Source organism: Monodon monoceros, unplaced genomic scaffold (genome assembly GCF_005190385.1).
Source record: "Monodon monoceros isolate NGI ecotype Baffin Bay Population unplaced genomic scaffold, NGI_Narwhal_1 Super_Scaffold_18, whole genome shotgun sequence".
Classification (NCBI taxonomy): domain Eukaryota; kingdom Metazoa; phylum Chordata; class Mammalia; order Artiodactyla; family Monodontidae; genus Monodon; species Monodon monoceros.
Window position 1 is genome coordinate 59,733,706 of NW_021703774.1, and position 20,700 is coordinate 59,754,405.

General features: G+C 48.4%; 1 protein-coding gene across 3 annotated transcripts in view; it reads right to left on the reverse strand.

Moving 5' to 3' along the window:
* RCSD1 (RCSD domain containing 1) overlaps window positions 1-20,068 on the reverse strand; it is a 67,133-nt gene extending 47,065 nt beyond the window's left edge. The window contains exons 1-3 of one of the 3 annotated variants that reach the window (XM_029230920.1): window positions 19,873-20,068; window positions 19,004-19,040; window positions 17,643-17,823 (exon numbers count right to left, since the gene is read on the reverse strand). In XM_029230920.1, coding sequence (XP_029086753.1) covers window positions 17,643-17,823; window positions 19,004-19,040; window positions 19,873-19,954 — 300 coding nt within the window. In that variant the 5' untranslated portion in view covers window positions 19,955-20,068. Of the gene's footprint in view, window positions 1-17,642; window positions 17,829-19,003; window positions 19,041-19,872 lie in introns of all 3 variants that reach the window. The other 2 variants (XM_029230918.1, XM_029230919.1) reach the window with 2 other exon arrangements.
* Window positions 20,069-20,700: the final 632 nt, after the last annotated feature.

Here is a 20,700-nt window from a genome sequence, read left to right on the forward strand (position 1 = left end):
ATTGATTCAAGACCACACAGCAATTTCCACAGCAATGGAATTTGGTCCACAGCCCTGAACTCCTGCACCACCATGCCTGGCTTCTTCCAGCTAGACTGTAACACTCACCTGGTTCTCCTCCACCACACGCATACACAATGTACCTGCACAGGTGCCCAGGAGGCACAGGTGAGCTGCTCTTCATTATAGACACAAGAAACCCAGGCCCACATCTGATGCCCTTTCAATGCTATGGCCACACTTGGGCATCCCCATCAGCACACAGGCCCCTGGGAACCGTGCTGCCTCTTTTTTTAGTCCTCAGCTAGGGCTTAGGTAGAAAGTTCTCGGTCTGTGAGGAAGGGTCCCCGCTCAATCTCCTCTCTCCGCCTCCGCCCCCAGTCCTTTCCGAAGCCCACCTTGCCTGGTTGTTAGTCCAGGCGACTGAACAGCCCCCTAAAGGTCTCTCTCCAATCCATTCTCTGGGGACCATAGCCACAGTGAACTTTCTAAAGTGTAAATCTGATCACCTAACCCCTGTCCCCCATAGCCTGGGGAATAAAACAAGTGGCAACACAAAGAGGTGGCTTTGGAGAGCTTGAACATTCCCTGTAATCTCAGCAGCCACGCCAAATACATACCCAGTTTAAGTTAAGAAGTGTGCCTGCCCTACAGGTTCAGCTTCAAGGCTAGCCCCGTAAGCACTCCCTGTGCAACAGGACTGTGTCTCCAGAGGCCTCTGTGTGGAAATCCTGGAGCTTCCGAGGTCAAGTTTTAGGGAGTCAAGCATGGCCTACCCACTAAATCCAACTGTACTTCCAATGCCCTCCTCTCTCCTGCCTCTCCTTCCAGCTGCAACATCCTTCTCTTCCCTCTTCAGCTCTCCAGCCCCTCCTCAACCTTCCTCCTTTGGGAAGTCTTTCCTGCCCCCAGGTCACACCCAAATCTGTGTCCTGAGCACAGATTTATCAGCATACTTGACCAAACTCTTATAATCACCTGTTATCCTTCTGATTCCCTTACTAGACCGCAGGCTCTCCAAGGGCAGGATCCCAGTTGTATTCCCTTTTGTGTCCAGAATTCTCAGCAGAGAACCTTACACAGTGGGCACTCCTGAAATCCTTATGAAGTGAGGGAGTGAGTGGGTGACTGTTTCTCCTCCCTAACCCAGACCACTCTTGCCCACCACAGCAAGGGATTTCCTAGGAGCGGGTCGTTGCTTCCTAGAGGCCAGCCCAAGCAGGCTCTTCTGCTTCCATCCTTGATGGTGGGTGAGGTTCTGGGTGACCCCAGGCTCACTCTGCCCTGCCCCCATCTCGCTGGTACATAATTTCCCCCTATCATCTACAGCTGCTCCAGCAGGAAGTCCAGATGGTTGCTTCATTTCCCAGGGTGTCCACACCCCTTTCCTGCCCTCCCCTCCCCCTCCCTGTTGGCAGGATGGGGAACCCACAGGAGTACAGTGGGAAGATGGGGCTCTGTGCTGAACCAGCCTCCACCTCACGTTGTCTTCCCGGCACACCTCGCTAAGTCTGCAATTTGTGTACCAGGCACAGTGAGCCTTTGCAGAAGGAAGGCAGCCCAGGGCTAATTTGGCAACATTTACCAAGAACCATATCCTTTGGCCTAATAATTCCACTCCTGGGAATTGCTTCCAAAGAAACTATTCAAGAGAAGAAAAAAAGATACATGTACTGTTTATAGCTATGTTATTTACAATAAGGAGAAAAGGGAAGCAAATGCCATGTCCCAAAATAGAAAAATGATTAAATGATGTTATATTTGTGTAATAGAATATCATGCAGACATTTTAAGTGAAAATGTGACTCTGTAGAACAAGGATATTGTCTTGGAAATAGCATTAGGTGAAAAGATACAGTACAGAGTTGTATAGACACTTATAATTTTGTAAGAATTACATATATGGCTAAAAATAATGACATAGTCGTTATATTAAGTAGTATTGTCTTTTTCTCCCAGTTTTTTTTTTTTTAATGATAAAGGGGGTAAAATGGAGGATCAGAAGGGAGCAAGAAAAAGAGAAAAAATTTAGCTGTGTTAGGATGATAATTCTAACAATTTTACCTTAAAATGTTTAACATTAGGTTAATAATGAAGTAATATTTTAAAACTAAAGGGAAACCCCTGAACACCAAGTCCTAGGATTTTTCAGAAAAGGATCTTTTTGTTGGTTGTGGTCTTATCATTGTTTTTAAAATAATAACAAGAACATGCCTCATTCAGACATTCCCAGTGTGTGGCTGTGCATCTATAAATTAATCTGATGTGGGACCCACGACCTGATTGCCACTAAAAGCACTTAAAAGACCTTTGCCTAATGGACAAATAATTCTGTCCCCTCTCCCTCCTTTCTCTGAACCTCGGCTACCACATCCCAGCCTCAGGTGACAGTCTAGAAGTACTGAGGCCCATTCCCTTGAGGCCTCCATTCCCGGAGCTGAGAGAGGGTTAGGGGAAAGGAGATGTGATCACACAGAGAGTCCTGGAGAGGTCATCTGGGCAGGATGAAAAACTTTAAGTCCTACATTTGTGGGATACAGAGATAAAGCCTGAGACTGACCCTTTTTTTTTTTTTTTTTTTTTAAAGAAAAGGGTTAGGTTACGGGAAGCTTGTGGTCAGCTAAAACTCCCAGCCCTCTGCACATAAACTGGTCCTTCACTAACTTAAGTCGTCCTGGTGTTCCTCAAATGTGAGGGATGCCCACAGCATTGTCCTTGGCCTGCTCCTTGCTTTACAGTGGCCTCTCACTGCTCGGGCTGCAGAGGCCACTTCTGTGCAGATGACTGCTGAACCCATCTCAGCCCAATGCCCTTCCACGCTCCAGTTTTGAATTTCCAATTCTGAACGTCCCGTCAAGGCCTCAACCGAAATGCAGCCTCTCCGCCACCCAAGCCAGCCCAATCCTTCTCCTTGCTCCCGGACTGAAAATGCAGTCACGCTGATCACTTTCTCTCGAACCCTAACACCCACGGCAGCCTCCCACCAAATGCCAAATACTGCGAGTCCTTGCCTCAGTTTATTCCACAGTTTCATTGCCTTTCCAATCTCAAGGCCCTCTCTCATTGGTGCTTTAGCCTCTCAACTGGTATTCCAGCCTCTGGAGTCTCCCACCTACTCATCCTGCACACTGGGGCCAGGTGAACGGGCCTCCAGCGCTCCTTTGATTCCGGAAGCCCCCTTTTCAAAGACCCTCAGTACCCACTGAAGAAAGCCCACGTTATCACACTGTCTTTCTGGTCTGTGCACAGTGTAGTTTTATCCTCTCTTTGGCAGTTTCACTCACGCACACATGTGTGCACACATGCCCACTCGGTCACTGAGGGTACTCATAGCTCCCCACTCCCCCAATTTATCACTTAGCTGCCCACTACTGTTACTTCTTTGCCCTTCACTATAGCTACCTGCTTAGAAACAAACTCCTGGTTTTCAGTGCCCACTGTGAACTCACCCTCTCCCATGAAGCCTTCTCCAGTTGCACCAGCTGAGCATGATCTGTCTCTGAGAAAGACCCCCAGACCTGTGGTCTTGTCACTTACATGACACTTCATACCCGGTACCCTGTATTTATTTGGAGATGCATCGTATCACTTCCCTGCACCGCTACTAAACCTTCAGCTTATTGAGATCCTATTTTTATATCTGACTCCCTCTGAGGATCCAGACAGCATCTTTCACACAGTGGGTCCGATAAATATATGTGGAATTGACTGAACAAATGAGTGTGTATTTCCAAGCCAGGTCTGGCCTACGCTGGTGCCTGACATTCCAAAGCTAAGCAGAGGGCTTGACGTTCATTCCTGCTTAATTTCGTTATGTTGGTTTTGGCCCCGGCATACCATCCTATATAAATCATTTTGAACTTGAATATGTCATCTATCATATTAACTATCCCAGCTGTGGGTCATCTGGTTTCTTTCTATTTTTCATCCAAGTCATTAACAAAAATGTTTAACAAGCCAGGGCCAACAACAGAGCCCGGTGGCCTGCCCTTGGAGACTTCCCTTGGGAAGGACCTGGGATGCAAAGTGCAATGAAGCTGGGCTTCCCTGGTGGCGCAATAGTTGAGAATACGCCTGCCAATGCAGGGGACACGGTGTTCGAGCCCTGGTCTGGGAAGATCCCACATGGTGTGGAGCAACTAAGCCCTCGTGCACCACAACTACTGAAGCCCATGAGCCTAAAGCCCGTGCTCCGCAACAAGAGAAGCTACCGCAATGAGAAGCCTGTGCACGGCAACAAAGAGCCCCCGCTCCCTGCAACTAGAGAAAGCCCATGTGCAGCCACAAAGACTCAATGCAGCCAAAAATAAAATAAATAAATTTATTAAAAAAAAAAAAGTACAGTGAAGCTACGCTAGGAGTTAGGTAGCTCAACCACCTCTGAGTCCATCTTACCAAAACCCCTTACTTGCATTACTTACTGCAAGTAATTATTTTGGCAGGATGAATTCAGAGCAGGTTGAGCTACCCTGACTATTTGAGAAACCAGAAAACCCTTGCTGGCATATGAAGGCACTTAATTCCTTCAGCACAGCAGGAAGCTCGGGATTGATGTCAAGCTGAGACTGATGTCAGCTGAGAAGGGCTCTGAATGGTTAGCTTCTCAGTCTCCAATCCCTGCAGCTAGCTGCCTTTGCAATCACAGAATCCCACCCTGTTCAGCTCCCCAGCAGGGGACTCCCATGCAGGTGTGAAAGGTGAGGACAGGTCAGGGAAGGGGTGACCAATGTAAGCAAGAAGGAGAAAGAGGAAGGGATGCCATACTTCAGTTGGACTGTCTTCTTCCCTTTTCCTACCTCCTCATTTCACCTGCTCTACCAGGGTGAACCACAGAATACACTTGCTGTCTCCCTTTCTTTGAAATGCATTTATTGAGCCAATAATACTCCCTTCTTCTTGCAGGCCCTGGATGCGCTGTGAGCCTGCAGCTGCTGTTCCATGCCTAAGGCTCCCCCGGGGCTGTTTCCTTGGTTCTAGTCTGGACTTCTGTGGGTACTGTTCCAGCACTGCCTCCGAGGACCAACCACATACAGAAGTCCAGAGAGCTCCACCAGCAGAGGTCAGCATGCAGCGGGCACTAACCACCCTTCCACCCAACACTCTCAGGCTGGAGAACTTCAGCCCATCCTGGGTCCCAGTCAAAGCTGCACCGAAAGCAAAAGAGGCCATTCTCTTTTAAATGACTATAAAAACTTTATTCAACAATCATATCACATCAACTATGCGCCAGGCGCTGTTCTAAACACTTTACACAGATACAGTTGGCCCTTTGTATCCACAGGTTCTGTATCCTTAGATTCAACCACTGTGAGTCAAAAATATTCAGAAAAAAATGTTCAGAAAGTTCCAAAAAGCAAAACTTGAATTTGCCACGGGTCAGCAACTATTTACACAGCATTTACATTGTGTTGGGTATTATAAGTAATCTAGAGATGATTTCAAGTATATGGGAGAATGTGTGTAGGTTATATGTAAACACCATGCCATTTTATATAAGGACTTGAGCATCCACAGAACCTGAGGGGGGTGGGGTCCTGGAACCAATCCCCTGTAGATACTGAGGTACATTGGTATTAATTCATTTAAGCCTCACAATTCAATCATGTAGGTACTATGATTATTTCCATTTTTACAGATGGGAAAACCAAGGCACAGAGAGGCCACAAGCTAGTAGCTGGCAAAGTCAGGATTCAAATCCAGCTGTCTGGCTCCTGGATCTGTGCTCTTAACCCCTACATTGTGCTACCTTGAAGCAATATGAAGCAATATGAAGCATTCCTGTGTTCATTCAAAAGGGTGTGTTGATACATACAGTTGACCCTTGAACAACGAAAGGGTAAGAAACCCCCTCCTTCCCCCAAAGTCAATAATCTGTGAAAATCCATGTATAACTTTATAGTCAACCCTCTGTATCCAAAGTTCTAAACTCACGGGTTCAACTAACCGTGGATCATGTAGGACTATAGTACGATGCACTTAGTGAAAGAAATCCAAGTATAAGTGGACCCATGCAGTTCAAACCCATGTTGTTCAAGGTTCAACTGTACTATGTGCATTGTAGCATACTAGAGCCAACGATGGGAATTTTTAGAGCTTTAAATTAAGAGATATGGGAAAGTGCTTTGACAAAAAAGCACGGCAGAATTGTAAAGTATTTTCCTTATCACCACTGCACAAATCAAAGCCTCTTTTGTGTGTCCTTTTTGGTCCATAATGGAAGCCTTAGCTTTGCTCATATTCTCCAACATCACCTTCTTTGTACTCCCTCTGCCACCTTCTATTAGGCAAACAGAACACCAGAGCTTTCTTACAGAAGACACTCAGGGTTGTTACAATTTTGCACAATCTCCATGTAATGGATATTAATAATCATACCACCATGACTTTATGGGATATTTTATATATATGGGATATAAAGTACCTTAAAGTACTTTATAAAAGTATCTTGGGCTTCCCTGGTGGTGCAGTGGTTAAGAACTCACCTGACAATGCAGGGGACACAGTTTGAGCCCTGGTCCGGGAACATCCCACATGCCATGGAGCAACTAAGACCGTGTGCCACAACTATTGAGCATGCACTCTAGAGCCCACGAGCCACAACTACTGAGCCTGTGTGCCACAACTACTGAAGCCCACACACCCAGAGCCCGTGCTCCACAACAAGAGAAGCCACGGCAATGAGAAGCCTGCACATCGCAATGAAGAGTAGGCCCCGCTCGCAGCAACTAGAGAAAGCCCGCACACAGCAACGAAGACCCAATGCAACCAAAAATAATAAATAAAATTTTTAAAAAGTATCTTATTTATGATGCATGATCTTACTTTCTTTTCAAAATAGCTCTATAAGGTAGGGAAAGCAGGTACCAGTTTTACAGACAGAGGGACCAACAAGAACCCTAAGGCTAGTCACTGACTCTGGACCTGAAACTCAGGTCTCATGGTTTATCTCTCTACACAGCAACACCCTTGGCCTATCCCAGATGCAATCAACCAACAAAGGAAACCTAAAAAGAACAGAGGGCAGAAGGCAACCTGGTGTTTCCATTTCCTTCAAATTCCATTGCCTAATGTCCATGTTATTCACAGGCTGACTTTCACTAACCCCTTCCTTAGGCACCAAGGGCAGGGCTTATTTACAGGCTTATAGGGGAAAAGAAGGCAATTCCGAGTGTTATATAACTACATGTAGAAAAAGGCATAGATTCCCTATTCACTATGGGGGAGCACTTCCAAATCAAAAAGGATGCCTGTAAGCCGTCTCTCTTGATGGCATGGCCTATGGTATTGGCTGTTCTGGGGCTAAGATATTTGAGAAACATTTTGAACAGCTGCACCTAATGGCTTATGTCTATTTCACTGATTCTTTGTGGTTTTTTTTTGCGGTACACAGGCCTCTCACCACTGTGGCCTTTCCCGCTGCAGAGCACAGGCTCCGGATGCGCAGACTCAGTGGCCATGGCTCACGGGCCCAGCCTCTCCGCGGCATGTGGGATCTTCCCGGACCAGGGCATGAACCCGTGTCCCCTGCATCGGCAGGCGGACTCTCAACCACTACACCACCAAGGAAGCCCTTCATTGATATTTTAACCTATAGAAATGGGGCATATATTCTATTCACCCTCTGACTTCCCTTTCAAACCTACCTACTCCTCCTTATCACATCTCAAAGCATGAAAAATAACTGAAATCACCAAAAACATTTTTTTGTGCCTGCAAAGCAGCTTTCGTTTTAATCAGGAAGGACATCTCTTACCATGAGAATTTTGTTAAGTCTCAAGGGAGTGAGCCCGGAGTGGCACAGATAAATGCTTTCTTCCTCAGCCTTCACACCTTTGTCAGCCTGAAAGACACAAGTCTTACTTCCAGACCAACTCAAAGATCATCTGCTCTGTGAAATCTTCTAAGATTCCACCAGGACCCAAAGGATGGTCACGAAACGTATCTAGCTCTCGTCATGTGGGGCATGTGGGAGGATTGCACTTCCTCATCCCTGTGGTCGAGTTGATGTGGCTCGTTCCAACCCTTCCAGGCCAGAGCCACGGCCGGGGCAAGTCCTTTGGAACCCTCCCTCCCTCTGCTATGATAACTGACAATGTTCCATATGGTGGCTGCTCTGTCAACCTGGGTCCCACAGGGAGGACGACAGTGACATGGAGCAGAGTCCCCAGCCAAGCCTCCGCAGAGTGAGAAACAAGCCTTCATTGTTTTCAACAAGTAAGACTATGGAATTGTTTTACAGTGACGCTAGCCTGCCTAGACCGCTACAATCACCTGTCCTCACTTGTCCAATTGGACTGCTTACACACTGACTTTACAGAGCCCATCACATCGTTCTGCAATCATTGTTTCCATTTCTGCCCTGCTCTCTTCCTCCAGACTGTATGGATCTTGAGAACAGGCACTGTGTCTTATAAATTCTCATTTGGTAGCTGCTCAGTACATGTTCTTAAATGAATGAATGGAAGAATGCATGAATAAGGTACTTGATCACAGAATATCAAATGAGATCACATAAAATGTAATTCTATAATCTTTTTCTTTTGCGGTACGCGGGCCTCTCACTGTTGTGGCCTCTCCCGTTGCGAGGCACAGGCTCCGGATGCGCAGGCTCAGCAGCCATGGTTCACGGGCCCAGCCGCTTGTGGGATCTTCCCGGACCGGGGCACAAACCCGCGTCGCCTGCATCGGCAGGCGGACTCTCAACCACTGCGCCACCAGGGAAGCCCTAATTCTATAATCTTGCTAGGCACAATCTTCTCTGAGGGTGGAGATGATCCCAGATAATCTTTTTTTTTTTTTTTTTTTAATTTTTGGTCACACCCCAAGGCATGTGGGATTTAGTTCCCTGGCCAGGGACTGAACCCGCACACCCTGCATTGGAAAGCAGAGTTTTAACCACTGGACCAGCAGGGAAGTCCTGATCCCAGATAATCTTAAGTAGCTCTTCATCCTGAAATCATCCTGGCTTATCAGTGTGGGTCCTAAATCCAATGACACATGTCCCTATGAGAGACTCACAGAGCAGGTGAAGTGAACAAGAGGCAAAGATTAGAGTGGCCACAAGCCAAGAAAGCCACAACCACCAGGAGCTATAGGAGGTGTGGAATGGATTCTCCCCTAGGGTCTCCTGTGACACCTTGATTTCAGATATCTGGCCTCCAGAACTGTGAGAGAATAGATTTCTGTGACCTCATTTGTGGTCATGTGTTATGACAGCCCTAGCAAACTCATGCATCTGCCAACTCCACTGGTTTTAGATGCCCATCTGGGCAGCACTTTGGCATTCAGTCTATAGTAGCCTGGAGCACTGGGATCCCTCTGAGTCTCCCATGCATTTCCACAAGGGCTTGGAATCATCCTTGTTCCTCTCCTCCCAAGTACTTCAATTCAGGCTTTTGTGAGGGGATTCAGGCATGACTAGGCAGCAGGGGCCAAGGACTCCTCCAGAGAGACCCCTTGAGGGCATCACAGAAAGGAAGGCTAGTAGGACAGGGTGTAGTACTGCCCCTGGTGCGGTGGGGCCCTCCCAGACTTAGCTCCAGATCTCTTGGCACTTGTTGCTTAGAACAATGATAAAGGGGCTTCCCTGGCGGCGCAGTGGTTAAGAATCCGCCTGCCCATGCAGGGGACACCGGTTCAAGCCCTCGTCCAGGAAGATTCCACATGCCGCAGAGCAGCTAAGCCCATGTGCCACAACTACGGAGCCCACATGCCACAACTACTGAAGCCTGCACTCCTAGAGGCCATGCTCCACAACAAGAGAAGCCACCGCAACGAGAAGCCTGCGCACCGCAGTGAAGAGCAGCCCCCACTCGCCACAACCAGGGAAAGCCCGCACGCAGCAACGAAGACCCAACACAGCCAAAAATCAAATAAGTTAAAAAAAAAACACCCTTAAAAAAAAGAGAAACCAGATGGAATAGGACTTTATGAGGATTAAAAAGATAAACTTATGCAAAACTTCTGTATATAAGTAGGCATTCAACAAGTGGTAGTGATTACCATGCAGCAAGCTTTAGGTTTCTCCCACACTGACATCAGTATGGATGCTCAGAAATGGATTTCCCATTATCCATCAAAACATATCTCGAAAGCAAGACAAGCCAGAAGCCTGAAGCCTGGAAATGTATTTCAGAGATGGAGGCGGGGGTGTGTGTGTGGTGTGCGTGGCCCCATCAAGGTGGGAGAACTGTCCATCTGGCTCATGTGCTTGGAATGAACTATGGAGGGTAAGGGTCTAGCAGGGAGGCCCCAAGGAAGCTGGAAGCCCTCTATGGCATGTTGAGAGATATAAATTCTCTGTGACCTCTGGTGTGGGTGCTTGGGTTGTTTAACAGCAAGCCACAAGGCTCAGCTTCTCGTTTATGTTGCACTGTTTCGCTGGGCCCAGCCCAGGCTGATGCACGTGGCTGGCTGCTGTTCCTGGGCCCACCTCAGCTTGTCCCTGTTCTGCCTTTGGACAAAAAGGAGAAATGCTGGCTTCTTGGAGCATGCACAGGATGTGTGATCACGGTGGGAGGAATGAGTGGGGCTGCAGGTGGAGGTGTGAATTGAAAGAGGAGGTTTTTGGGTGAATGTGGTTTATTCCCAGAGGCCTCTTTCTGCCAGAGAAGGCAAGAGGGCCTTGGGGGGTGACCAAAGGCATTCCCTTGGGGCCTGGAGCCTATTTCAAATTAGATATCCTCAGCAAAAGCTTTTAAGTGCAGGTCCCAGGCCGAGTGTGCTAATCACTGGGTTGAGATCCCCTGTTAGCTGTGCACCACCAGGGCTGCCAGGGGGCCTGGGAAGAGCCACACTTGTTGGGGGAATCCCCAGCACAGGAAGCAAGTTCTCTCTAGCTTCCATTAGAGAAGCTGACTTTGAACTCCCACACACCTGAGAGCTTATCAGGATACAATCTTGTATTTTTTTCTGTTGTGTCATATGTGTATATCTTGTTTCCCCAAACAGAAGAGAGCTCCTTTTATGGCAGGAACTGTAACTTATATTTCTCTTATCCCTCATCTAGTCCCCCAACTTCAAATACCTTTATCTTGCTTTATCCTCCAGAAACGAACCGCTGGTAACTCATACCATGTTGTTGCTAGCATCAGTGCTTTGCTCGTCATTCCCTCTGACTGGAAGGCTCTTCCCAAATGTCTGCACTTGATCAACTCCTACGCATCCCTCCAGACTCCACTTAGAAACATCTCTCACAGGAAGCCCCCTGAACCCCAGGCGGGGTATGGCACCTCTCCTCTGTCCACATGAACTCAAACTCCTGTTCTCCACACGCCTGTAGGTGGTTGCCCCCCTTCTTAGACCTGAGCTCTTCAGAGACCAGCAGGGTGAAACATTCATCTTCGTATCTCCACTGCCTGCCGAGTATCTCCACTGCCTGCCAGGCAGTACGGCCTCAACGCATGTCTGTTGGACCTAATTAAAAGAGCTAGTGTGTGGTGTCCTATGACTTGCTATCAATCGATTACGGAAGATCCAGCTTAAGAGAGATATGTGATTGCTACCCCAAGGCCAAGAAGGTGGCCCCGATATGGTTACAAGCAGGTTCAAAATGAAGGGCATCTTGGGTGGAGAGAATGTCCAGTTCCAAGGTCTGGAACTTCTTAGTGCTTCCAGCCTGGGGTCCACAACATTCTCCATTAAGGATGGGCTCTGATGGCATCTCAGGAGGGTCTCTTACAGGTGTAAAGGCCCTGAATGGCCATCTCACCTCTCCTATGGAGGCGCCAGAGCTTGAAATTGCAGAGGCTGGAGCCCCTTCCCTCAAGATAAGATTTGACCCATGCAAGTGAGACTTTACAGGTGAGCCTCAGCGGCTCAGCAGTCATTTCCCACAATGCCCAGGAGATAGATATTCAGGAAACCCAAAAGGAAAAAGATGGGGAGCTCACTCCCCCCAAAGACCACGGTATGAGGGCACTGTCCCCCCTGGCGTGACTCAGGTAGATCCACTGGGGAGATGAGCTCCTGTAGGGCCCTAGAGCAATAATACTGATGCTGGTGACCAAGCCTTAGTACTGTATTAGCAGTTTCATTGTATCTTCTTCTGCAGAGAGAGATTAAAAACTTCTACATAACTCTCTGAAGGCCAAACATGAGGTGGATATTGATTTTGTGATGAAACTGACCATTCTACCTCTTAAGGTTTAGGCTGAACTACTCCTCCCCAGGTGAGAGAAAAATTGCAAGCTGTTGGCTTTCCAAAGGTCCAGTGGTGCCTAAATCCCCAGGCAGCCTCAGTCTCTGCTTCTTGTTTTCTCCTTTACAGTATGGCAATTAGAGATTGTTTCGTTCCACCCAGAGCTCTGAGATGTTCAAATTCTAATGAGTTGAGTAGAGGTGGTCAAGCTGACTCTGCAAACCCAAAACTATTACTTTAGGAAGGCAGATCTGCCTTCAGATTTCTCTGGAACCTAAACGTTCTCTTGAGGCCCTGATAAGATTACCGGGCTGCTGAGCCGCCAGTGTTCAGATTTCCCACGGAACCGCGCTCGCCAGACTCTGGCTCGCCTGGCTGCGAGGAGCCACGCTGCGGATCGGGCTCTGAAACCTGACTCCACTCCAGGAATGCAGGCTCACCCCCTCCTGCGATAGCGCCTGGGCCCTTCCAGTCTGCCTACCCGAACTTCCCCCTGTCATTGCGGTCCAGTGAATGCAAGTGCCTGTTAAGTGGAAGCCGGTGGTACTTGGAGGGTCCCACAGAGTGGGAGCCAGACAGGAATGTGCGGGGTACTTGGCCAGGCCTGCAAGTCCACCAGCCAAGCTCCAGCTCCCAGAGGCCAAGCAATCCCTAATTATGAGCCATAGGCTCCAGCCAGCAGCCAACACATGGCTCAGTGACAGGCTGGGTCCAGAACCAGCAAAGGCTGTTGGTGAAATTGTGGTAGAAGATATTTAATGAAGTATGGGAATTCCCTGGCGGTCCAGTGGTTGGGACTCTGAGCTTCCTGGCGCAGTCAAAAAGAAAAAAAAAAAAATTAAAGAAGTAAAAATATATCATTGAAAAAGTAGGTTACCAAATGAACACATTATATGTACCAGCATGTACGCATACACACAGACCCATCATCAGTAATACTGATAGTCTGTGAGGATGAAAAGACATGACAGCCAAATATTTAATTAACATTTACTGCACAAGATCTAGTACAAAATAAATGCTCAATAAACACTGAACAAATGGATGAATGACAAATAATATCTGGAAAGGACTTGGAGTTACCTTAAGGAAAAGGGCTCCTTAACTGTCTTCATATAAATTAGAAATTCATTACTTATTCAGTGGAAAATTAAACTTTTTTTTTTTACATCTTTATTGGAGTATAATTGTTTTACAATGGTGTGTTAGTTTCTGCTTTATAACAAAGTGAATCAGTTATACATATACATATGTTCCCATACCTCTTCCCTCTTGCGTCTCCCTGCCTCCCACCCTCCCTAGCCCACCCCTCTAGGTGGTCACAAAGCACCGAGCTGATCTCCCTATGCTATATGGCTGCTTCCCACTAGCTATCTATTTTACGTTTGGTAGTGTATATATGTCCATGCCACTCTCTCACTTTGTCACAGCTTACCCTTCCCCCTCACCATATCCTCAAGTCCATTCTCTAGTAGGTCTGTGTCTTAATTAAACTTTTTCAAGCACTCTCAGGTTATTTGGTACTGCCTACAATTTATATTTAAGCAACTAAGAATATTAGTTTAATTTTGATGTCCGAAGTCTCCAGCTCTTTTTTTATTATACATTTCTCCCTTCTGGGTTCCTATCCAGAGTAACTTCACCTATTATCTCTTCTAGAGAAGAATCATATTTTCATTATAAGAGGTCTGTACTTCTCAAGGAGTGCTGGACATTCCTGCTTAGAACAATCAAAACTAACATATCTAAACCTTGTTTTTTTTTTTAAAAAAAAATATCTGATCTTTCTCCCATCTTCAACCATTTATTTACTCATTCAACAAGCATTTGAGTGCCATCAAGCCCTAGATATATAAGATATGGCCCCAGTCCTCAAGGAATTTTCCAGGAAGAGAGCCAGGTAAGCAGACAGTTACAGTTCTGCCTGGTACTCTAATTCAGTTTGAAAAAAGTGTCGAGAGTGCTGTAGAGTCTGAGGGCATCTGTGAAGGTTCCCAAGGTAGAGATATTGGAGCTGCAGGCTGAGAGGGGAAGAGTTCCCTGTTTCTGTCAATTCATTTATCAAGCAAGTTCTTCTCGAGAAATTATATGATTATCTAGGCACTGTGCAAATCTCTGGAGACCTAAAGACCAATAAGACAGTCCCTGCCTACAAAAGGGTTATAGAGGCATAAAAACAATACTGCCATTCTCCTTGGCATCTTAGAGAACTCTGCTCATCTGGGCACCCTGGCAGGCTCAAACACAGAAGTCATTTTTGGTTTCTCTTATAACACGTGGCCTTTACTTTTCCATCTTTTCCATTCTTGCTGTCTCTCAAAGTCAGAATATGCCTGGACTCTCAGAGAAGCTCCTGAGTCTGGTTTCCTGGCTCACTCTATGCATTGGTGTTTCTGCCATATCATCCCTGCTACATGGTGGCCGCCATCTTACTCAACACCACTCAGTTTCCTACTGTCCATGGAGCAGAATCCAGGGCCATTCACTATCTGGCCTTGAGGGCTGCAGCTGGCCTCTGCCTAAATTAGAAAAAGGCCCCCTTTGGGGCACAGCTAGGCAAGGAGACTTTTTACAAAGAAAAAGTAACCCTTTCTTCCAGATGGCTTGAATTCCAGCTCCCACTCACCCACTTGGCCAGCATCCACTACACTCAGAGGCCCTGTGGTTTTTATCTTATTACTTTCATTTTTTTCTCTCTCTGCTTCCCCACTTTCCTCTCCAGCCAACTGGCCTGCTTTCCTACACAAAGCTGGCATGTTCTCTGGGCACCCATTCCTTATGGCTTCTCATCCTCACCACCTACCTTTCTTTTATGACTTCTTCTGAGACTTAATAGAAACGCTGAAATACCGTGGAACTTTTGGTCTGCAACTGCCATACCTTTGGCACTTAAGCATTTGAAAATTATATACATGACAAGATATAATGGTAAGTCTTATTTTCCCTATTGGATTGTGAACTTTTAAAAGGCATCTTTATCTTGTTTATTGCAGAGGGCTTAAAGAGGGCTGAAATAATGATTGATGTTGATAGCAGTAAAGTAACTTAAAAAAAGAAAAGATTGGGCTTCCCTGATGGCGCAGTGGTTGAAAGTCCGCCTGCCGATGCAGGAGACACGGGTTCGTGCCCTGGTCCGGGAGGATCCCACATGCCGCGGAGCGGCTGGGCCCATGAGCCATGGCCGCTGAGCCTGCGCATCCGGAGCCTGTGCTCCGCAACGGGAGAGGCCACAACAGTGAGAGGTCCGCGTACCGCAAAAAAAAAAAAAAAAAAAAAGAAAAGAAAAAAAAAGAAAAGATTTCCCAAAGACTTCCAGTAGGCAAGTGGGCTCTAGAGAATGAATGCTGAGTAACTCTTGTTGGCCTGGTTTAAATTCCTAGTACTGGGAAGTAATATAACTCAATTTCTCACCAAATATAGTGGTCCTTGCAGGTCTCAAAAGTGGGTTTCACCTCTCAAAAGAGGGTTTTACTATGAGATTTTTCAGGAATTCCCAAATCTCACTCCTGCATATCATGTCCCACCATGAAAAGTTTACGTCCTGGCTGAGAAACGTCACTTCTCCAGCCTCTTGGTTTCCTCTTTACTTCCTTTACCAGCGCTAGCAGTTGCAGTTCTTTTTCCAGGCATTTTGACAAAAGAACTTCAAAAGCAGTCACTGCCAACCAGCAAACCCATGCCCTGTACAGACTCAGCGCGAACTGACAGGCTTCCTGGCTGGCCAAGCAATGCCCCCATCTTGGTAGAATCCCCCATCAATGACTACATGTCTTGGTTTGTTCACTGGAGGACCTTCTCTTTTCACCACCCCCCAAACACAGGAAGTTGCTTAAGCGACAGTTTCAGGGCCTCTGCCACACACTGTTCCTTCCTCAACTGAGGGAGAAAAAAGTACCTTAGGAAGGAGTCCCTTGTGTCTTCCGAGAACAAAGTTCAAACTTGCATTTGGCCCTCAAGCAGCAAGCAACCTGCTTTTAAGCCTAAATCTTTGCTCTCATCTTCCATCCATTTCTGCAAGAGATTAGACAGGTCCTAAATCGCACTGTACCTCTACCTGGAGGCCTGAGGCACCCTGTACTTTCAGAGGAGGAAACCCACTCCTAAAGCAACTTCTTCAGGAACCTTCACTCAGCCCATGGGCATCCCCGGGGCCATCTCCCTCCTCTGCCCTGAAGCTGTAGCCAGCCAGAGAGGATCTTATCGCTCTGGGCTATCTTTGAGTAGATTTGTGAACACCCACTGCTGGGCTTCCCTCCCACCCTTTCCCAGCCTTAATCTGCGTGGAGTTTCGCCAGTTTACAGTTGTTTCCAGAAGGTCTAGCTCAGCCTCTGGTGGATCCCACAGTCCCCTGCACTTTATAAGGCCTCCCTGAGGGTGATCCCTGAAGACAACTGGTAGAGCTGGATGCCTAAATGCAACTGCCCAGGACAGACCTATTGCCCTCACAGAGAAGTCACAGTGCTTTGTAGGCCAAGCAGTGAGGTTCGCTTAGAAGAGCCAACATGGGCTCTGGTGTAGAGCCAGGAGCGGGGAAGAGCTAGCAGAACTGACTGTGAATCTTGAGAGTGCTGACCACAGCCTTGGAAGCAGCTGTTCAGCTTTTGAAAGGGTGGGAATCACCTTGAAAGCTAGGTAACATTCACACCTTCTCTTTTCTTCTTTTCAAAAGCAAGCCCAAGTCTGGCTAAGACTGGATTAGGGCTAAATGTCAGGACTCAGTTTCAAGGGGAAAATCTGGGGAAGCCTCAGGATGTGGAGAAGGCAGGGAGGAGGGGAATACACCCGGCCACTCCTCCACTGGAGGGTGGTTCCTGGATCCCACTGGAGCGGTCCCAGGAAAATCCCAGGCCCGGCAGTGGTGGGCTTCACCCTGCAGCCCCCCCCCACACACAGATATGTGGCCAGCACACTCCCATGCACGCAGGGACATACAGGGGAGTCTGAAGTCTAATCAGAAGGAGCGCCATTTGCCCACGAGGGGAGCTTTTCAGAAAGTTCTGAAAGATGTGACAGACAGAAGCGGGACTTGAGAAGCAAGAGGGCGACCGGACTCTAAAAAGTCCAATGTTCATCGAAAAGAGAAGCCAACGGACTGGCCAAAAAAAGTGCCTCACGTTAACAGTTCTGTTTCTCTTTCAATACCCACATCTTCAGATCCAGCGGCTTCTGCTTTCTTGAGAGTTTCTGGTCGCACGTTTGCCCATTTACAAAGTTTACAGCACTTTTTTTATCTGAAGCATTTAGGTCCCTAAGCAAAATACCTGTTATCTCTAGAAAGGCCCCGCCCCTCTCCTTGAGGTCTTCCCCCGCCGACCCCCTGCCTGATCAGAGGGGTCCCCTAGGTAGGACCAGGGGCGAGCCTCCGGAGTTGGCCAGGAGGCGTGGGAGCGGCGGGCATTCGCCGTGCTCCCGGGGCGGCAGCAATGAGCTCGGTGCTCCCGGCTCCCCGCTCGGATCCCGGCCCCGCTCGCCGCCCTGCCCGCGCGCCACCGCCTCCTTTACCTCCATGTCCTCCAGGTGCCGACTCGGCGGCGGCCGCGCGCGCTCGCTCTGGCCGGGGCTCGCGATCCCCGCTCTCCGTTCGGCTCCCGCCTGGGCCGGGTTCGGCTGCGGCGGGCACAGCGTAAGTGGGCGGCTGCGCGCCCGGCTGGCTGGCTGTGGGACTGCTCGGGCCGCCCGCGCCCTGCGCTAGAGAACGAGGAAGGAGGAGGGGGAGGGGGAGGGGGGGAGGGGGAGGGAGGAGCAAGGAGGCCGACGATCAGGGTTTAAATTTAGACACAAATCTAAACAGATACTGTCCCCTCCCGGGTCAGGACGCAAGCGAGGGAGCCACGACTCCATTAATCTGCCCAAACATGGGGATGGGACAGCCGCCTGGCCCCTCTTTCTCTCTTAGTTTCTCCAAGACCCTGGTGTTTGCCCCGGTGTCAGTCCTTCTTCACCTCTTCCTCCTTTAACATGCCTCTTTTCATTTTTCTTGCCCTAGAGGTTAGAGTCGTTCTTTCATTCTTTTTATCTCCCGTCTTTTCTATTTACTTCTTTTATGTACATTCCTACCCCCTGTCTTTCCTCATTTAAAGAAAACTTGCACTCACAGCATACCTGGTTTTCCTGGCGTTCCTGGGCGGAGAGTGAGAACCCTCCCTGATTGACACGTTGTTCTCCCACTGCCCCCCCCGCCCCCCCCCAAGAGGGGCTGTTCAGACAGTGCATTCAATGTTCAGTGTTGGACGGCGTCGACCGCCTTCCCCTCTGTCATCTCTTTTCCTCTCCACCTCGCAGTCTCAGATTCTCAGGAAGCCACTCTCAATCTATCCATCTCTCATCTATGTATCAGGAAGAGGAGGAGGAAGCGAAAAACAAGCAATCCAAGCAGTTTTCCAAGCTCCCTGTAGCAGTCTTTCTCTCTCCCCGAATGATTGATGCGTTCGATTTTGTGGAATTTCAGCCCCCATAAGCTTCTTGTTGCCTTAGGGCCCTTTTGCTGTTCCTAATTGTACTCTAAGAAAGAGCGCAAAGGAAAAGATCCTGAACTTCCGATTCCCATAGGCCCAACATAGCAATCCTCCCCCAGGGCCATCCCAGCTCTCTGGGCAGCAAGGAGGCTGAAGAAAACAAAGCTGCATGGGAGGAACAGGGGAACTGGAATCTGGAGCAGCTTCTCTCTTTGCTACCAGTTCATACACTGGCCATCAGCTTTAGGTGCCCCTTCTGGATCCCCCCCAACTGCTCACAGAGAAGCAGAGGGGGAATGCCTTCAGGGACCTGTGAGTGTGAAGGGCATCGTCTGGCAGGGATGCCTCTGTGTCTTTCTGCAGTGTTCTTGCATCCACACCCCTACCCCAAACCCTGACCCAACTCACCCTGGGAAAGAGACAGTGGGCCAGGTGATCACCAGCACTGTGAAGAAAGATATATGGAGAAACTGATCAAAGAAACCAGCTGAGAGTTTGCTCACACTGCAAAGAACTGCCCTGATTCTGCTCCTTAACCCAGCACGACCTGCAGACTTTTGGGCACTTAGATTGCTTCTTTGGGTACCAGCCTTAGAAATATGACCTCTTCCCTGTAGAATCTTCTAAGGCTTGTCTTTCTAAACACGAACAGCCCGGGCTTCCCTGGTGGCACAGTGGTTGAGAGTCCGCCTCCCGATGCAGGGGACACGGGTTCATGCCCCGGTCTGGGAAGGTCCCACATGCCATGGAGCGGCTGGGCCCGTGAGCCATGGCCGCTGAGCCTGCGCGTCTGGAACCTGTGCTCTGCAACGGGAGAGGCCTCAACAGTGAGAGGCCCGTGTACCACAAAAAAAACCCCACAAAAAACACTAACAGCGCTAATGCCAAAGTGTTTTCTAGTTCACTTAACTCAGCTGAGCGTAAAGATAAGACCCTTGATTTGAGAAACAGATTGAAGGTTGAATTCCAGCTCTTCTACTTTCTAGCTATGTTTTCTGAGACAAGTCGCTTACCCACTCTGATTCTCATTTGCCTCACCTACATAGTTTGGTAGGCACTCTGAAAACAGTAGCTACTTTTATAATGCTTAGCCTCATGTACAAGCTCAAATGAATAGGGACCCAATATTTCTTTTATTGCCAGGCATTCTAAGGCCCAGTGAATGGGGCCTGCACTCCCAGGAATTAATGGTGAGTCCCTTCCCATTGCAGCCACACAGCTACAGAGGTGAGGGCACTAGGGCAGAGTTGGCAGCAAGAAAGGAAGTTTCTTGGTACCTTGCAATGCATACTCGTGCTTGTGATTCTTTTTCCTTTTCTTCTTTTTAAAGGTGCAGGACTGAGTTGGTGATGGGAGCATAGTCTCTTCCCATATCTTCTAACTCTGACTCATGGGGCATTTTCCTTTCTGCCTCCATCTAGTCCTTCTTTCTGCTCAGAACAGGGCTGTCCCAGCACAGGTTTCTGCTTCACAAACAGGATGGCGGAAGTGCCTACCCGAAAGAAACCGTTAGACTTAGATAGCATCACAGTTAGTCAAGGTGACTTGCGGCTGTAGCCCACGCCCTGCTCAGGCCTTCCCTCAGCCATGTAAGAACCCATGACGCACAACGCAAATAAGCTCGGCCTCCACCATGCTCCTGGGTCTCAGAACATTCAGGGTGGGATGCTGCTCCCTAGTTATTTGGGCCCTAGGCAGAGACCTTCATGAGAGGAGGGAGTGGAAAACCGGGAGAGGGGCAGAGGCCCAGAGCTCAGTTTCAGCAGCCCTGAGAAGGTATGGGGACTGTGCTCCCCGTATATTCCCTTCCCACCCCTCCTGAAGGTCCCCAGAAGCCAGAATGGAAATAACCCATCTGGTAAACACCCTGCTTTTGCTGGGCTATCTATCTGGGGTTCTGACTTGCTGCTCTGTGTGCTGGGAGACGCTGACAACCCAAGGGGAAGGGAAAGTGGCTCTGAGGGGGTGGTGTCCCTCCCTCTGTAGGGGACTGGTTGGCTCACAAGGACTCACTTCCTTTACTCTCCCCACTTCACACACCCTGGTAGTCTGAACCAGCCAAGCAGTAAATACAGGCCAGTGCAGAATGAAGAACAAGAAACCTC